Source organism: Meles meles, chromosome 17, assembly GCF_922984935.1.
Source record: "Meles meles chromosome 17, mMelMel3.1 paternal haplotype, whole genome shotgun sequence".
NCBI lineage: Eukaryota > Metazoa > Chordata > Mammalia > Carnivora > Mustelidae > Meles > Meles meles.
In genome coordinates, this window is record NC_060082.1 from 40,998,937 (window position 1) to 41,016,735 (window position 17,799).

General features: G+C 46.8%; 1 protein-coding gene across 1 annotated transcript; it reads right to left on the reverse strand.

Annotated features, from left to right (window-relative positions):
• Window positions 1-2,903: 2,903 nt before the first annotated feature.
• Window positions 2,904-13,105, reverse strand: SERPINC1 (serpin family C member 1). The gene is made up of 7 exons (XM_045981967.1): window positions 12,959-13,105; window positions 10,748-11,117; window positions 10,253-10,468; window positions 9,316-9,453; window positions 7,248-7,638; window positions 6,252-6,316; window positions 2,904-3,150 (listed from the first exon to the last, which is right to left on the reverse strand). The coding sequence occupies exons 1-7, from the start codon at window positions 12,997-12,999 to the stop codon at window positions 2,974-2,976; spliced, it is 1,398 nt and encodes a 465-aa protein (XP_045837923.1). The 5' UTR covers window positions 13,000-13,105; the 3' UTR covers window positions 2,904-2,973.
• Between the last annotated feature and the right edge of the window lie 4,694 nt (window positions 13,106-17,799).

Sequence of the window (17,799 nt, forward strand, 5' to 3'; positions counted from 1 at the left end):
GTAGGTCTTAGAGTTTCATACCAAGGAGGATTGTGGAGTACTGTGAAAGATTGTTGAACTTTATGCAAATCAAACTGCACTGGATTTTATGATTCCTGGGGGAGGGGGGAAGTGATGAGGAGAATGGGAAAGTAATGGTACAAAATATATAAACTTGTTCTAGATTTTAAACAAGGAATTCCCTATCGGGAATTCTTTGTCGGGTCTGTGAAGCCCAGTCAAGTTCTCTGTCCTACTGGATGGGCTTGCCAACTCCTCTCCAACTTGGAGGGAGTCCTTTCTGAAACAGCTACACGATGCTAGTCTGGTCACAGTTTCACCACCCTCCCCCTCCGCCTACTCAACAAAAGAAAAACATTCCCGAACAGTAGAAATGTGTTCAGTCTCAGTCCACTACCTTTTTATCTGCTCTGGTCTGTGTTCACAGTTTTAGCCTGTTGCGTTATTTTGTGACCTAATGGCAGAACTGGAAGGGATCTGCCAATTCAGTAAGGAGCCAATGGCCTCTCCTTTAAGAAATCTGAAAACCAGAACTCTCCGTCTTTGGCATGTCAGCATCAGGGAGTAAAGGGAGAAGTACATTTGGAAGAGCACTTAGATTTCCTGGCTCCTCGTCATTCAGGGTTGGGACCCACTCACGCTCTGGCCCTGAGAGAAGAGAAGGCTGAGGGTTCGAAGACAGAAAAGTCAAGGTAGCTGAAATGTGGTTTCCTTCAGATGGACATGGTCTGAAAGAAATCTGCCCACCTGTTCTCTATGGTGCTTATATATGGTGGGTGACAGCTGTCCCCCATCTACCTGTCCCTGGCACTGTGCCTTCCCACTGGTCACTGTGAATAGCAGATCACACTGGACTCAGAGGCCAGAACCCAGGACCATTTCCCCCTTCTCATCTTGAGCCCATCACTTCTTCATACAGCTAATAATGTAGCATTTACTTCTCTTTGGAAAACTCTTGGGTTTGTCCCCCAAGACATGGTAAAGCACTTCAAGGAAAATAGTCAGAAAATAAGATTGTGGTGGTAGCTATCAAATAAAGAGACTATAGGAAAATTTCTCTTCCCCTCAGCTGATACCGATAGCAAGGATCAACGTGCCCCCTCTTCCTGCATTTTTAAAGGCTACCATAGTATTTTTAAGCAACAAACTTAGGTAACATTTTTCACAACTTGCTACTCAAAGATTCATATTAAAACAGACAATCAATTTCTAAAATGTTGTTATCCCTGAAAGGGAATGAGGTAGAGTTTTAAACTAGAAGAACCTACCCGGCTGTTTTTTCCCTTAGAAAAAACAAACATTTGAGGTTTGTGTCTTTCATCTGAAGGTATTACACCATTACTAAAGATGCCTCGGAAAAGTCAGTGAGCCGGGTGAGTGCCCTTCCCCCTCTGCGGGTGCTGGCCCTGGTTCGTGCATCTTATTCCCTTAGAGAACATTTGTTTTTATTATGACCTTAATTATAAATACCTATATATAGGAATAGGATTTTCTCTCACCCCACCCTCTTTTAATCATTATCACTTAAGTGTAAACCGCACCTCCCCTCACCCCCCTTTTACTGAACAAATGCACTTTAATTCCTGAGGAGAGTGGCTGTTCTGGCCCTGAAGCCAGATTACTTCAGGAGGAGAGTTGAGGAGGGAGAACTCCTGCCAGACCCTGTGAAATGAACCAAATTCCTTAATGTAGACACACAAATCCTACCCATTTTTAAGCTGTCCCCACCCCCTGCCAAAGGGAAAAAAAGAAACAAGGAAAATAAGGAAGTTTAAAATGGCTACCCTGATTGTAGTTCCCCCAGGGAGAAATACCCAGTATTAAGTTATTTTCTCAGCTACCAAATTGTCAGAAACTTCTAGGTTGTTTTGTGGGAGGCTGAGATTTCTTTAAGTAAAAACTCAAGTGAAAACATAAAGGCTATAAGATACGATTCTGATTTATATTAGATTTGTTCTCTCCCTTAATTTGACAGGTGTTCTCAGTCTCTCCTCCTGTAGATTCTGTCCTTCCCCTGATGACAAGCCAATAGTCCTTGGTGGGGTTGCATGTCTCCTAGAGCCCCGGAAGCCCTGTCGTGTCGGGGGAGGGGGGAGGGCAGGAGGGCGGGCCAAGATGGGGGTTGGGGGAGGGAGATTCAGAAAGAGTGAAGATATGGGTTTATATAAACATATTTAAAGCAGTTTAGGAAAAGCTTTCTCGTTGAACAGCTTTAAGAACAATGTGAATGAAATCTTAGCAACTTGGTTAGTAATTTGAAAAGTCTATTAATGTATACTTGAAATTCTGTTTGTATAAAAATACATTTCCTCTTTATTTTAACACTGTGTAAAAGAACATTATGCATGTGAGTGGTTTGAGAATTAAATGGTTTAATACTCAGATTTGACTGTCTGGTTTTTCTGTATATAGAGATTAATTCTTATACAATTTTTGGATTTCTTTTTTTTTTTAGTATGATGGGAATACTGACATTTTAGGCTCCCCCTTCCCGTTCGGGATGTCTACCATCCTCCCATCTTTCAAGATGCAGAAGTAACATACTTCCCTCCATCACTTTTTTTTTTTTTTAAGATTTTATTTCTTTAAGAGAGAGAGCATGTGTACAAGCGAGTGCGGGGGTGGGGGAGCGAAGGGAGGGGGAGACTCTGGTGCAGAGCCCTACAAGGACCTCGGGGCTCGACCTCATGACCCTGAGATCATGACCTGAGCCGAAACCAAGAGTGGGAGAGGCTTAGCCAACGGAGCCCCCCTCAGGCGCCCCCTTCCTCCACTTTTCTTGACCCTGGTGTGCCAACTGATAGAGAACAATGGAAAGCACTCGCTTGACCAAATGCCCACTAGCATCTCTATCCATTTCTCCTCTCCCTGTCTTCACTTCATGTGGCAAAATCCATTCGTAATTGGGAGTAGCTGTGTTTATTTTTACTTCGATCACAAACCAAAACAGGAAGAGGTGCAAAAAATAACACTTCAGTTATCACAGGGGTTGGCTACTCTGCCCATGAAGAGAATAGTGTTGAGAGCAACTTCCCTTATAAGAACGAGGAAGGGCCTGTTGGCCTTGAAGGTCACCCTGTTGGGGTTCAGCGAACGGCCAGCAATCCCGATGACAGTACTTGCTGCTGCTTCACTGCCTTCCTCGTTGACCTGCAGACCAGACAGGAAACACAATGGAAACATTAGCTCCTCTGCAGTTCACTGGAGGCCATAAATCAGTCACAGACACAGCAGTTCCTCAAAATGCTATTTGTTCTCCAGGGAAGAGTACGCTTGGGTCAGGTTGCGCTCCCACCAGAACCCGACTTTTACTCATTGTTTCATCCAAGGAATATTGATGTAAGCACTTGTGTTCCTCCAAGCTTTGTGCTGGGTAAGAGCAAGGGTTCTGTTCGGGTAACCCCTGAGCCAGTAATGTGGATATACACAAGGCTGTCGTATTTCTGGCTGACCCCATCATACGGGGTATGGCAAGAGGGTTATCTTGTACCAGATGCTAAAAGAGACTTTGACTCCAGATCAGAACTCTGTAGTCAAGAGTTTCACTCTTGGAGCATAAAGATCCCAGACAGAACTACCCCAAGCAACCACTCAGGACACTGGGCCTATGAAAAGACAAGGGTCTTATGGCTGAATGAGGTGAGTATTTTTTGGAGTAACGGTCTGACACATTGGTGTTTTAACTTGCTGATAAGCAGAATTGGCAGAGAGACACCTTCAGAAAATTTTGCTTAGGGACCCGGAATATCACCAAAACTCTCCCTGCCCCTTAATGAAAGCACTTGATCCCTGAGCTTTGTGGAACTGGTTGAAGAGACACTGTCCCTGTCACTCTTCTTGCCTGCTTCCTTACCATCCTATGCCCCTGTCTTCCCATGCTGTTTCGTGGTCATTCTAGGACTGGATTTGTGAGCAGACAGGTCTTTGCAAGACCAGGATCATCTTATTCAAAGCAGACACTGGCTTCTAATGGCTTCCCAGGAGATCTACAATCAGCTGGGGTCCTGAATATTGGGTTCCCAAAGTTTCCGAGGAAAACAAACTTTGTTCCAAGAGCTGTGGGGGAATCTTGTGCCATTGTTTAGTGGTCTAAGGGGGAATAGCCCACTAAATCCAACCTCTGCTTCTTCCTAATGGTAACTCAAAGCCCTCAAGGGTGTCTGAGTTGACTTCTTCCATTTAGGGTCCTTAGACGAGGACTTTTCAGAGTGAAAGCACTGAAGACCCAGCTTCCCTCACAGTCTTCCTAAGTGTACTTCCCTTCATAATCCATATCAAAGAAGGTGTCAGTAGTGGCATTTGTACTTCCAAAACCATTAATCCAGTACTCCTGTAAAATCCCTAGGTCTCATCTCAATACCTTGAAGATACAGCCCTCTGGTCTTGCTGTTGCCCTGCAGGTCACTGACATCTGTGGTCCTATGGATTTTATCCCCATGTTGAGGATTTGGGCACCTCACTCACAGTCTTTCAACCCTAACTCCTGCTATCATTTGATGCAGACAATTAAAATATCTTGGTAGGAGCCCCAGTCAGCACCCTAACCTCCCCTTCCTTTCATCTCATCAACCCCAATGAGCACTACCTTCACTCTGCATAACCAAACCAGTCCCATGGCATGCCTTGAACTTGCAATCTCTCAGACTTGTTCTACCTTTGAAATTATAATAATGACACTATCTTCTCAGACTATAATCTTTTTTTTTTTCAAGCTTTTGGATCTCCTCGGTCTCGTGACAATTATTCTGCCCTCCTTCTGTCCTTTGATTCCTCTGAGCTTGGACTCTGCCACTGTATTTACTAGCACCATGCTCTGAAACCTTTCTCCTTTGACCATAGCCTTTCTTGGTGGTTTCCTCAATCCTGTGACCTTCTCTAACAGTGACCATCTCCTTTTCCTTCCATCCTGGTTCCCCCAGAAAATAGTGGCTTCCCAAACCTGGTTGTGGATTAAAATCTCCTGAGGAGCTTTGTAAATATGCTGATTCTCAGACCCCATTCTGGATTCTCCAAGAGTCAACTCCCCACTGAACTTAGTGCTATTGGTCCATAGTTCAGTATTTGAAAATGAGAATTTCTTTTTTTTTTTTTTTTAGATTTTTATTTATTTGACAGACAGAGATCACAAGTAGGCAGAGAGGCAGGCAGAGAGAGGAGGAAGCAGGCTCCCCACTGAGCAGAGAGCCCGATGCAGGGCTCGGTCCCAGGACCCTGGGACCATGACCTGAGCCGAAAGCAGAGGCTTTACCCACTGAGCCACCCAGGTGCCCTGAGAACGAGAATTTCTATAGGCTTTACATAGCTATTACTCTAGTAAAGGGTTCCATGGGCACCTGAGTTGGGGAAACACTGGGTTAAGCAATATATGTTTTTAAGTTTTTATTTTCATTCCAGTTAACATAGTGTTAATATTGGTTTCAGGTGCACAATCTAGTGATTGAACGATCGCACACACTACCTGGTGCTCATCACAGCAAGCGCTTCCTTAATGCCCATCACCTGTTTCACCCATCCCCCACCCACCCCCCTCCCCTCTGGAAGGTTAAGCAATAATGAACCGGTTTTTTTCACTGTGGAACTTCTTAGATGCCAAAATGCCAGTGTGCATTGTTAATTTCCCAAGAAGAGCATACGCGTTTATTTGACCATAGAACTTTTTTTTTTTGTAGAGTTCTAGTTCTTTGGAACACACTTTAGGACATGATCCATTCTCATCAGCTCATCTTCTTTCCCCTCCATTTGCTCTTTAGCTGTTAGAATCAGGCCTGTGCCCCAACTAGGCTGTCCAAATTCCACAGGTAATGGTAACCTATGGTCAGTTTTCAATCTTGTTACTAGGTGCTTTCTGTCTCCCTAAAACTCCTGCCTGTGTTTCCGTGAACGCCTACTCTCCTGTTGTCCTCTGAATTCCTTCTCTGTAGCCTTTGTTGGTTTCTTTTCCCGTGTCACCCTCCCCTACATGTTTGGCCTGCGTCAGGAGAGGTCGTGGGTGGGGGTTAGAACAATGGGGCCATGAAGGCTTCAGGGAGTGCTGTCTTGCGGAGGCCTCATGGAGGAGGGGCTACAGATCTGGGGTTTGAGGGACACTGGAAACATGCCTTTTCCCACAGTTGTGTCCTGCTGTTCACACACCCACTGTAAAACCATAGACCCAGGGAGCAAGAACTCCATAGTTATAAATTACGTGAGATATCAATATACTGAAAAAAGAAGCGAGAGCATTAGAAGAAAGCAAAGGAAGATGTACCCACCTCAAGAAAGGCCTTATGGAATGCATCTGAGATGTAGAGGTCACTCCGGCCTCCTGCGATAATACCTGAAGGAAAACCAGAGAAGGTTCTGTGAAGTGGGGCAAGTTGGCTTCAACCCACAGAAAGGAATGCAGTTTGAATTAAAGGGTCCTGTGGGGCTTTTTTTGAAAAATAACAATCCTGAACGCTCACCTAATGATACTCCCTAAGTAAATAAATACTTGTTAAAAAGAATAAAGTCCTTTAGGCTTTTTCAGCCTGGCTCCTGAGAATGTACTCTCACGCTTCAGCTCTTGGAAGGGGGCAGGGGACTCTGTTCTTAAAGAAAAACTCATTCCACTTAGTAGGAAAGTCTTTCTTTCCAGTCTGGCAACATTTTCAAGAGAGAAGTTGGTTAGAGCTAGTTTAAATTTTTTTCAACTTTTATTTATTGAAGTCGTCTCTACACCCAGCGTGGGGCTCAAATTCAAAAAGATATTTTAACGCCTATTTTTAAAGGATGGTAGATTGTAGGAACCAAGACCACAGAACACTGTTGCTGAAGTCTCACAGCGGGGGAAGGTTGGCCGCATCTGTTGTCCAAGTGACGTTAGGGCAAACTCAGGAGCCCTTTGGAATATCAGGCTGTTCAATGTCAGCTCTGCCTATGTTGTGGGACCAAGATGTCTCCCGCTCTGAATCTTATTTTTGCTTTGCAGTCTGATGTCTTTTCGAGTTCTTCTCTACCTGGTCCCATCCCGCATATCAGTTGTAGTCTCAAAGCATCCCACTGCCCGCTGAGCCCCTGGACATCTAGGCGCAGACTCCCCAGGATATGGAAGAGGAACCAGACCTTGGGAAGGAAGGGATCTCCCCGAGTTAGCAGCAGAACCCCTTGCTCTACTCCTAACCCGTTGCTCTTTTCTACCCTTTCCCCAATTCTTTCACCTTTGCTCAGCCCACCTTGCGGAGGGGAGGGGTGGACAGAGCAAAGAGAAAAGCCCTTCCTGGGCTAACCTGGGAGCCTGGACTTCTCAGGGCTGAACAGGTCCACGAGGCCCATGTCCTGCAGCAGCTCCTTCACACTGAAGCTGTCCTCAATGCGGAAGCGGGGCACGTGGGCCACCAGCAGGGTCTCTGTCATCTCGTCCAGCCACTCCTGCAGCATCTCCGGGGTGAGCTCCTTCTCCACCTTGGCCAGGCTCTTCTGCTTCGAGGGCAGGATGAGCACCATGGTGATGTCATCGCCCTTGAAGGGCAGTTCGAGCACCTTGGTGCCTTCGGCCACTTGACGATAGCGGAACTTGCCTTCCTGGTACATCATGGACGCCAAGCACGACTCCCCATTAGCCTTGTAGAACAGTTCCTCCCTTGTATTCTCGGGACTGAACTTGGACTTCCACAGGCCCTGGGAGGAGACAGCAGGTGGAAGAATCACAGTGAGAAGACCAAAACCCGCTGTAGGAGAACCCTGATGTGGGAAATAGTCACATTATTTTATCACCCTAATATGTAGGTAGACTTAGCAGAAGAAAAGGTTAGAGGGCTGTGGATGGAAAGGTTTACAATGACTACGGCAGTGGTGGGATTACCAGTGGTTTTTTTTTCGGTGAACTTTTCTGTATTTCCCAGATTTTCAGCAGTGGCTATTTATTTGCTTTATAACTAAAAAAATAAAAATGAAAACTGAGAACAACCTACCGGCCACTTCACAAGCATCTTTTTGAGTTTAAATCTAATTGCCTTTTGCTTTCTGCCTCCCACCTGTCTCTTTCTCAATCCAAAAGGCTGGGCTCTGCCCCCGATAAATAAAGGCCAGACATAGGTAATAACCCAGGGGGTTGTCTGGGAGCCCTGCCCCGGCAGAGGGTGAGTCCTGGCTAACTTCCTGCTCAAAGATGGAGGGACCCTGGGATACAAGACAGCCCTCTGAAATATTCTGAGTTGTAATTACCATTCTTGTCCTTTCTGGCTGGTTGATTTGGGTCCTCGCCTGTAAAACGAGGAGCTGGAGTTGGCTAATACTTGCACCGCTCTAAGCACTTCACCTGCGTTCACTTACTCAGGCCCCTCAGGAAGCCCGTGAGGGAAGTCCTTATTCTCACTTTACAGATGCAGTATTTGAGGCACAGAAAGGCCTCCCGTCACTCACCTGAGTTCACACAGCAGAATGGAAGAGTCAGGATTTAAGTAATCTGTCTGAGAGGCCCGAGGTCTCGTTGATGATATTATGAGAATAAAGAGAGCTAATAAACAGCAAAGTGTTCTGTAGACCATAAAGGGCAATACACATTGTATAACTACAACTTTCTCCACGCTGAGGGGGTAGAAGGAAACCCCAAGGGCAGGTGGGTGGCAACAGGCCTGGCTGAGCTCCTGGGCTCTGTGGGGTGAGGGGTGAGGGGCGGGGAGTGCACGTAGAGCACAACCCAGGACGGGCAAATGAGCCCCAGTTCCCCCCAACTTAAACCTGTGGCCCTCCTGAGTACCAGGGGCCTGTTTATTCCCAGTACCCTGCCCCCATTCCCCTTTCTGTGTGTCTCCATCTGGAGTAGCCTTTAGAAATCTCAACTCTGAGAAAGACACAGCCATGTGCACGATCCAGTCACAGGACTCTGCAACATCTGGGCTGAGCCTGGCTCCTGCAGGTGCAGAAGCTCCAGGTAAGGGGAACTTTGAGTCACTGTTGAAGCTGCTCCGGACAATGGAGAAAACCTCATTACCAACAACTGTCAGTAGAGACTACCGTGTTGTTCCAGATTCCAAAATGGAGTTAACTGGATAGAAAAATTGTCACCCGTGTAGAAGAGTTCAACACCATGCATTCTTTGCAGCTGGGCATGCTAAGTTTGTGAGTGTGTACACTCTTCCTTGCGCCCAGAGACACGACCAGGCCCCCTGGACTTCAGGCCAGCAGCCATGGCCCTAGGCATGGTTCCAGACTCTCAGTAAATTCGTATTTCTCCTCAGGCCAGGCATAGACTGTTTCTCAGAGACGATCTATCTAATGCCTAATGGTGTGAAAGCAGATGAGCTGGAGGACAAGAGAACGTCCTCTGGGTCTCTCCGGGGCCATCTTGAGTACCTTGAAGTAAATGGTGTTGACCAGCACCAGGACCGTGAGCTCGTTGATGGCGTCCTCAGGCACAACATCAGTGATACGTCCTTCGGTCTTATTGGCTACCCATTTGTTGATGATCATTCTGGACTGCTCTGCATTTTCCTGAGGAGAATAGGAAACAAACATACCCACCTGTGCTTTCAGTAGGCTTCTCCACTTCCCCACACAGCACTTCGTTTTATTCATCAGTCCTTTGCCACTTCCCACTGCTTCCCACTCTAACCCAGATTGGGGAGAAATTACATATCTAGTACAATGCCATGAATCTTCCAGATGGTTAGTAAATATTCACAGAAGAGAGAGAAAGAAAGAGAAGCAGAAATAAAGGAACAGAAAAGAAGAAAATAGTCTGGGGAAAATGAAAACAAAATACTATTTTTCTGACATGTCCAGAAGCTAGTGAGTTATGCAGGGGTGAGGGGGCAGGAAGGATGCCCTTATGTGGTCAAAATAAAAAAGAAAAAAAATGGAGAAATGCTGACTGAATAAAGCCATAGATTTCTTTGTTGCAGGACTCAGCCACTTCATGAATCTACAAAAGGAGATTACAACATGCAGCATATACCAACTTTATTTGAACCAGGTAATTTTAAAAAAAATTAAGTAAGACTGGCATCTCCAGAGTCCTTTTTGGTCTTGGGGGATAACATGAAGAATTTATTATTTATACAACGTTTTAAGAGCGGGCACCACAATCTAAGCCAGAGATACCATTGATTTCTCAGGTTTCGAGCAAGCAGATATGTTCCAGGGGTGCTGACTTCCAGGCACTCCTCACCCCCAAGCTGCCTTCAACTAGCTTCACCATGTTCATTTGGATCCTGGATTCTGCTTCTCTACCTTCTCAACCTCTGAGTGGAGACCAAGAACTCTGAGGTCGGGGACGACATCTGCGACTCACCTTAAAGTTCAGGGGCTGGAGCTTGGCTCCGTACACCACCTCACTGATGTCCTGATAGGTCTCATTGAAGACAAGCGATTTGTCTCCGAAAAGGCGGTTGGCCGCCACTAACTCAGATGATTTGTTGGCTTTCCGATAGAGTCGGCAGTTCAGTTTGGCAAAGAAAAAGTGCACCTGGTCAGACGTCTTCTCAGAGATGGTATCAAACTTAAAAACCTGTGGAAGCCGAAAGAAAATGGTGGAGAAACCTGGCTAAGGCGGTGGGGTCAGCCCCTGACCAACGGCCACCCAACCTGCGACCTCGTGCAAGAGCAGCACCCTGCACGGCCAAAGTACTCAGCTCACATCTGCTAAGTGAATGCAGGATAAAAGGAGAACAAAAGGGGAGGAAGGAGAAAGGGGGAAAGCACCACCTAACGTCTCTCCCCAGCTCTGGGCAACACATGTTCCCTCAGCGTCCAGCAAGGAGGCCGGCGGAAGGGCTTCCCCCTGTACCTCCATCAGCTGCTTGAGGGTGTTGTCACAGGCCCCCAGCTTGGTCATAGCAAAAGCTGTGGAGATACTCAGGGGCGACAGGAAAATGTTGTCCTTGTCATTCTTGGAGTCGGCCAAGTGCTTATAGAAGGCGGTGGCAAAGCGCGAATTGGCTCTGGACAGTTCCCAGACGCGCCGGTTGGTGGCCTCGGGGACCTTCTGCTCCGCGCCCTCCTCCTCCACCGCCTTCTTCTCCGCCGCCCGGTAAATGCACAGGGGGTTCACGGGGAGGTCCCGAGGCTTGGCTGTGCAGATGTCCTCCACGGGGCTCCAGTCACAGGTCACACAGCCCCAGAGCCCGGTGAGCAGCAAGGACAGAAGACATGCCCTCCTATAGGGGGACAGAAAGCGGAGTCAAGCTTGGCTGGGAGAACCCCGATCCCCGCTGCCCAGCCCCGCCGTGCCCCGGGAACGCACAGGACTCCAGCCCCAGGGGTGCGGCCAGGAGGCGGGCCCGGTCGGGCAGGGGGCAAGTGGATCCACCTGCCCCTACACAGTCAGGTTGAAATTAAAATTAAAGATTGAAGCAGCTGAGGATCCTCAAGTACCGCGGGCCCAAGGCGGGAGGAAAAATAAGGAGACAGGACCCAGGCCCGGGAAAACAGGCAGAGCCCCTGAGTGCCCAGCGCAGACTTAGGGCGGTAGGAGGGGCCGTTTCCAGAAGCTGCTTAAGAAAGGCCTCCTGGATGTTAAAGAGCTGGGGATCCGGACTGATGCAGCAGAGATTTCGGTAATAGAACAGGGGTAAGAAGGGATGAAGAGGGCGAAGCCCCACCTAAGTGCCCAGGCCTTCCCAGGCCTCCAGCTCCAGCCCTACCTCCCCCACGGAGCGCCAGACCCACTGTGTGCCTGATAATCCACCGGCCGACCTGGAGATTCCTTAGCGAAATGCCACCCCATTGTCCTGGTAAGTCTCCCCCAACCCACCTCTTCTCTTCCTCCGTCCTCCAGATCAGCAAACGAGAGCCTCAAGCCAGAAACCAGGGGGTTTTCTCCTTCCCCCGTTCCTCGTTCCTCGCTTTCACCCTGGTTAGTCAGACCCTGGGCTCAAAGAACTCCGCATCCTGCCCTCCCCGCCTTAGTGCAGGCCCTCATCATTCCTCTGCCTGGATTTTTTAATGTTTCCAACAGCAGTCCACTACAAGCCAACGAAATTAATCTTACTTTTTAAAAAATGAGATCGTGCTACTGGCATATTAGGAGAATTGGAACACTGAGGCACACTGGGAGACTTGTCCTACTTTTGTACAAAGACAGGGTGGGCGGGGAGCTTCTTCCGGCTGACTTGGGAGTCTGTGTGGGTACTGAGGCTTCTCAGTCTCCCCTGGCAGAAAAAGATTCGCTGAGGTGTTGGGCTGGCTGGAGGCTGGGGGTAGCTGAGGGGTCCTTGGCTCCTTGTGTGAGGTGAGGTCAGCTCTGCAGCCCTTTAAGAACAGAGGCACAGAGTGGGAGAGAGGCAGAGGCAGTTGGGGAGATAGAGAAGGCAGGGTGAAGAAGCAGAGAGAGAGAACCTTGCTGTTCATTTCCCCACCTTGCTTGCCTTTGGTTTCCCTTTTTGGTCCTCAGCTACATCTGGAAATACAAGTGGAGGCTGAGGGGGATCTGGGAGTGTCGTTCTTCGGGAGAAGAAAAACCAAGATGGTGGTGCCACAACCTCACTTGGAGCCTCCGAAAACAACCCAGGTCAAGAAGGGAATGTGTGCGGTGTCGAGGGAGGAGGGGACCTGCCTGTGAGACAAGTGAACAGGGCTGCTGTCCTTCAGTCAAAGGTCATTGAGATCTTGGAGCGGGGGCAGTTGAGTGGAAAGAGAAGCAAAAAGGGAGTTAGGAGATCCTCACAGGTTAAATTTTTCCTCTTTTCAGCTGTATGGCTGGCCTGGGAATTTGCGTTGGAGTGTCCCCAGGGCTACTCTGAGGGCTGGCCCTGGCACAGCAGCTCTAGGTGGAGAAGACATCCCCTTTGTTTCTTGGGCTAAGAACCCAAGGTGTGACTTACCCCAAGAGGGGGTGGGAGGGAGGGTGCTTGGAATGACGCCTTCCAAACACGTCTTTTATTGTTACGACGAAGGAGAGGGCCTGGTTTTCTTGAAGGAGTGGAGGCCATCTTCAGAGAGCTTCGAAAGTGAACAACCCCAATGAGGGCATGCAAAAGAGAAAACTTGCCTCTCTTACCTTTTTCCAGTAGCTACAGTTCCTATCCCACTGGAAAACATGGTTGCTAATCTTCCACAGGGCCGGGCGAGTGGAGATAGTGTGTTCTGAGGCAATCGCTCTGAAAACTGGTTCTTTCCTCTGAATCTGAGTGAGGTTCCAGAAGCTAGGGTGGGGGAGGGAGCTGGTGACGAGGGGAAAACTGAGGTCAAAGGCTGATGACCAGCTTCCAGGGTTAAGCAAAGTGTAGAGCCCATCATTGCTTAATTAGAGAAGTTTTAAAGTTCAGTCAGGGTGAGGGAAGGCAAGGCCCACCTGTCTTAGGCATATTCCCTCACTCTCTTCATTAATTTTAGAGAAGAGGAAAAGGAGGACATGTTCTCAAATTTAAACCTGGTCAGAAAATGCCTGACTGAGAACTTTGTCTACAGGATTTTTTTTCTTGGTTAACCAAACCAGGAGGTAGAAAATAGGTGAATATAACTTGTCAAGTTCAATGTCCAGAAATTTCTAACTCTCTCCCTGCTCAGTGCAATATGCCCTCTCTCTCTCTTTTTTGAAGATTTATTTGTTTGACAGAGAGAGAGCACAAATAGGCGGAGTAGCTGACTGCCCGCTGAGCAGGGAGCCCGATGTGGGGCTGGATCCCAGGATCCTGGATCATGACCTGAGCTGAAGGCAGAGGCTTAACCCACAGAGCCACCCCGGTGCCTGCAGTATGCTCTCTGTCACAGCTCTCTTTCAGGAGAGAGAGAGAGAGAGAGAGAGAGTCCGTAAAATCTAGTCAGAGGGGAGAGTATTCTGAAACAAGTTATTACCTTTATTCAGGCTTCTAAGGACCAATGTGTCCATGACCCAGACCAGGACACACAAAGGAGGAGTTGATCCCGCTGGGGGATCAGGAGACAAAGTATGGGGTAGATAAAAACATACATGCTATTTTTGAGATATTTATTTTTTTAAAGATTTTATTTTTAAGTAATCTCTACATCCAACCCCAAACTCAGCGACCCTGAAATCAAGACTCACGCTCAACTGACTGAGCCAGCCGGGCACCCTTGAGCTACTTCTTTAAAAGCAAAGAAACCAAATCCTGTTTCTTGGTGTATATTGTTATTTTTACTTCCAGTTTTGGGGGGAGAGTCAATGAATTCAAACTAATGGAGATAAAGGGTAGGTTTATTTATATTATCCTCTTCCTAAATAGCCAAACCCAGTATCCTAAGGATTGCTGGGACAGTATTCACAGGGTAAGTACGCCTCCTTCTGTGGGACCGAAGATTCTTCAAAAGTGGTGCACTAATAGGTATAATTCATATATATATTCATGTAATAGAGGTTATTTCCTGTCCTATTTAGGAGTAAGTTGCAGATAAAATGTCCCTTTATCCCTAAAGTGTGTGAAGTTCCTAAAAACCAGGACATGTCCTTACACGTCTATGGTACAATGAACAAAGTCAGAAAAACTGACAGTAATACAGGACTGTATTCAAACCTGTAAACTATTCTAAGTTTGCCAGTTGTCCCACTGATGTTATTTCTAGCAGTGGTTCTCAGACTTTTTGCCTTCAGGATCCCGTTGTAATCTTGCTAAATAATATCTAAGTATTATTAAAACTTGTATATAAAATTTGACTTCATGCAGACATGAAGGCGTCCCAGGGACTTCTTGGGGCTCCTGGACCACACTTTGGGAAACAATGATTTAGTGCCCCTGTCCTGCTTTTTTTCCTTTTCTAGGATCACGCATTGCATTTAGTTGTCATGTCCCCCCCGCCTTTCTGTTTGTTTGCAGTCCAGAGGTCTTCTATATTTTCTACAGCTGCCATGCCATGAGTTCATGCGGAATGGGTTCTGTGGGCTCTGGCTCCTCTCAGTTGGTTCTCGTGTGCTTCTTTGGGTGGGACAGGCTGCTGCTTTGCTTGAACTCTAGTATCTTTCTCTCTGGCTTCTTTTTCTGACAATTTTCCTTTGCACGCCTCATGAAGCCATCTCGGCTCTAGAATGCTTAATATGCTCAACACACACATCAATTCTCTTGGCAAGAATCTTGTCCTTGACTACAGTAATGCCAAGAGCATCCTGGGTAACATCGTTGACATTTCCAGTTTTGTCATATTAATACAGGGCATTCCTTTCAGCACAGTGCCCGTCCCCTTGATGTCTACAATATCATCTTTCTTGTGGATTTGCATGAATGTGGCCAAAGGAACAACCCCATGTTTCCCAAAAGACCTACAGCGGGTGACTCTTCTCTTTCCCTTTGTGTTGGTCCTTTTGGCAAATTACTGGAAGATGGTGGATTCAGCTGAAAGGATGTCATGTCTCTAGGGTATTCTGGTTTGAAAAGTTGCTCTCTTTTGTCATGCTTTAAGAGTAGAAAGCAGTTTTTACTTTGTTTTGTTTGCCTTTTCCTTTTTTTTTTCCCTCCAGGTAGGCTCCATGCTCAGTGTGGGGCTTGAACTCATGACCCTGAGATCAAGAGTTGTATGCTCCATTGACTAAGCTGGCCAGGTGCTCTCAAGCCGGTTATTTTTGAAGAATGTCTCTCAATTTGAGTGTATTTGAGGTTTCCTCAGGATTAGATTCAAGTTATACTTTTTTAAGGGCAAGCACCGCAGAAGTAATACTATATCCTTCTCAGTGGATCATATCAGGGGAGACATGATGTCCGTTTTTTCCATTAGTGGTGGGATGTTAGTAACTTTGGTCACTTGGTTAGGATGGTGTCTGCCAAGTTTTTTTCTCTGCTGTAAAATGTGCAATTTTCTCTCTCTTTTTTTTTTTTTTAATTAAATATGTATCTTGTGGGCAGAAACCTCGAGAGTATGTAAATATGGTTTTTCACCAAACTTCACCTGCTAATTTTACCATCCCTCAGTGACTCCTTTTTAAGACTTTTTAAGCACTGGACTTTCCCAGTTCTTTCTCATCTAAGTCCCTAAAAAGGGTTATCACTAAAAATATTAGAATTAAGAGAGATTAACTAAGCTAGCATACACTCTTGCTGGGCTGTGAAGAGACAGGCCCTTTTACCCATTGCTAATAGGAGGGCAGAATGCTGTAACCATTTGAAGGGAAATTTGACAGTACCAAAAATTACAAATGAATTTAGCCTTTGAGCTGGAAATCCCACTTCAAGAAATGTATCCTACAGCTCTGTCTGTACGGGTAGCAATGAGATTACTGATTGTAACCTGATTTGTAGTAAAAGCAAAAGATTACAAAACAGCTTCCATCTAGAAGGGAATAGTTAAATAAATAAACCGAGGTACATTCCCACCGGAAGACTATGCCACTGTCCAAAAGAATGAGGATCCTTTCTCTGAACCCGAACGGAAAATCTCCAGCATAACTAAATAGGGGAAAAAGTAAGCTGCCCGTCAATGTTTGGTACGCTACCTTTTGTATCACAGGTAGAGATGATAGGGGTGAGGACTAATTCTTCTGTCAGCTTCAGTGAGACTTTATTATGCCCAGTTTATAGATGAGAAAACCGCCCTTCACAACGCTTCAGAATGTGCCCCAGAGGGTACAGCTAGCAAAGCCGCAGTTCCGACCCTTTGTGCCTGTCTCGCAGGTTTGCTGCTCCTCTAACACAGCTCTGAAGAAAATGTTGCCTCCCCAGGTTAAAACTCACAGCATCCAGTTCTTTTTCTGGGAGCAGGGTTTGTATGTCATCAGCTGGTTCTTCTCCTCCGGATAGTCTCTATCAAGTTTGTCCACGAATCCCTCCAAATCCAGGGCCCCGGGGCCCAGAAATGAACCCAAGGATTGCCACTTTCTTTGGTTACACATTTTTTATTAGAAGGTATTTGTCTCTGATGCGCATTCCAAACGAGATTTTCACCTGGTGTTTGGGAGTCTTTAACACCAGCTTAGTCTCTGGGTCTCATACAGCCCTCCCCGCCCCCATCTCTGCCACCCTTGCCTTTGCACTGGCTAGTTTTTTGGGTTTTTTTGTTTTGTTTTTTCAAAGATTTTATTTATTTATTTGACAGAGATCACAAGTAGGCAGAGAGGCAGGCAGAGAGAGAGAGGGGGGAAGCAGGCTCCCCACTGAGCAGAGAGCCCGATGCGGGACTTGATCCCAGGACCCTGACATCGTGACCCGAGCTGAAGGCAGAGGATCAACCCACTGAGCCACCCAGGCGCCCCTGCATTGTCTAGTTTTTCATGATCCCAAATCCCTTTCTTTTTAGTTCATCTCGGCCTGCTTTTATGAGGAAAGAGAGAAAGAGCATTTATGCTGGGCAAGCTAATGTGGGTCTCTCCCCGCCCCACACCACCAACCCACTCAGCCCCAGACTCAATTATTCTGTAGGGTTTTAACAATGGTCTAGATTTAAAGACCTAAAAGTGTGCTTAAATCGAATTTTTCATGGTAGCTTCTAATCTTTTCTGAAATTGGCGGCAGACTCTATTTTTCTCTGAGTGGAAACAAGGTTGGAAGGAGCTAGGGGTTCTCTGTGCTCTGCTGTGTTAGGGGTAGGTTTGAGGGACCACAGAGAGGAAAGAATATAGCATTCAGTCACCCTCTTTTTTTAAAAAAATTATTAATTGGTTTAAAGATTTATTTACTTGAGAGAAAGAGCCTGACGGCACATGAAAGTCAGGTGAGGGTTGGAGGGAGAGGGAGAGGGAGAGAGGCAGGCTCCCCGCAGGCCGGGCAGTGGAGGTGGAGTCTGATGCAGGGCTGGATCCCAGGAACTCAAGATCATGACCTGAGCTGATACCAAGCCAGCTGCTTAACCGACTGAGCCAACCAGGTGCCCCACCCTCTCTTTAAAAAAAAAAAAAAATTTCCTTCAAGTGAGTAATAAAGTTAAAAAAAAATCCCTCTTTCCCTACTTGGCCTCTAG

Bases quoted from the DNA above. Each gene is read 5' to 3' on its own strand.
- SERPINC1 (XM_045981967.1), bottom strand. From the start codon at position 12,999: ATGTTTTCCAGTGGGATAGGAACTGTAGCTACTGGAAAAAG. The intron at 7,639-9,315 runs GTACTCAAGATG...GTCTCCTCCCAG, and splicing joins TCAACACCATTTACTTCAAG to GGCCTGTGGAAGTCCAAGTT. The intron at 6,317-7,247 runs GTTAGCCCAGGA...GTTTTCCTTCAG, and splicing joins TGAGAAGTCCAGGCTCCCAG to GTATTATCGCAGGAGGCCGG.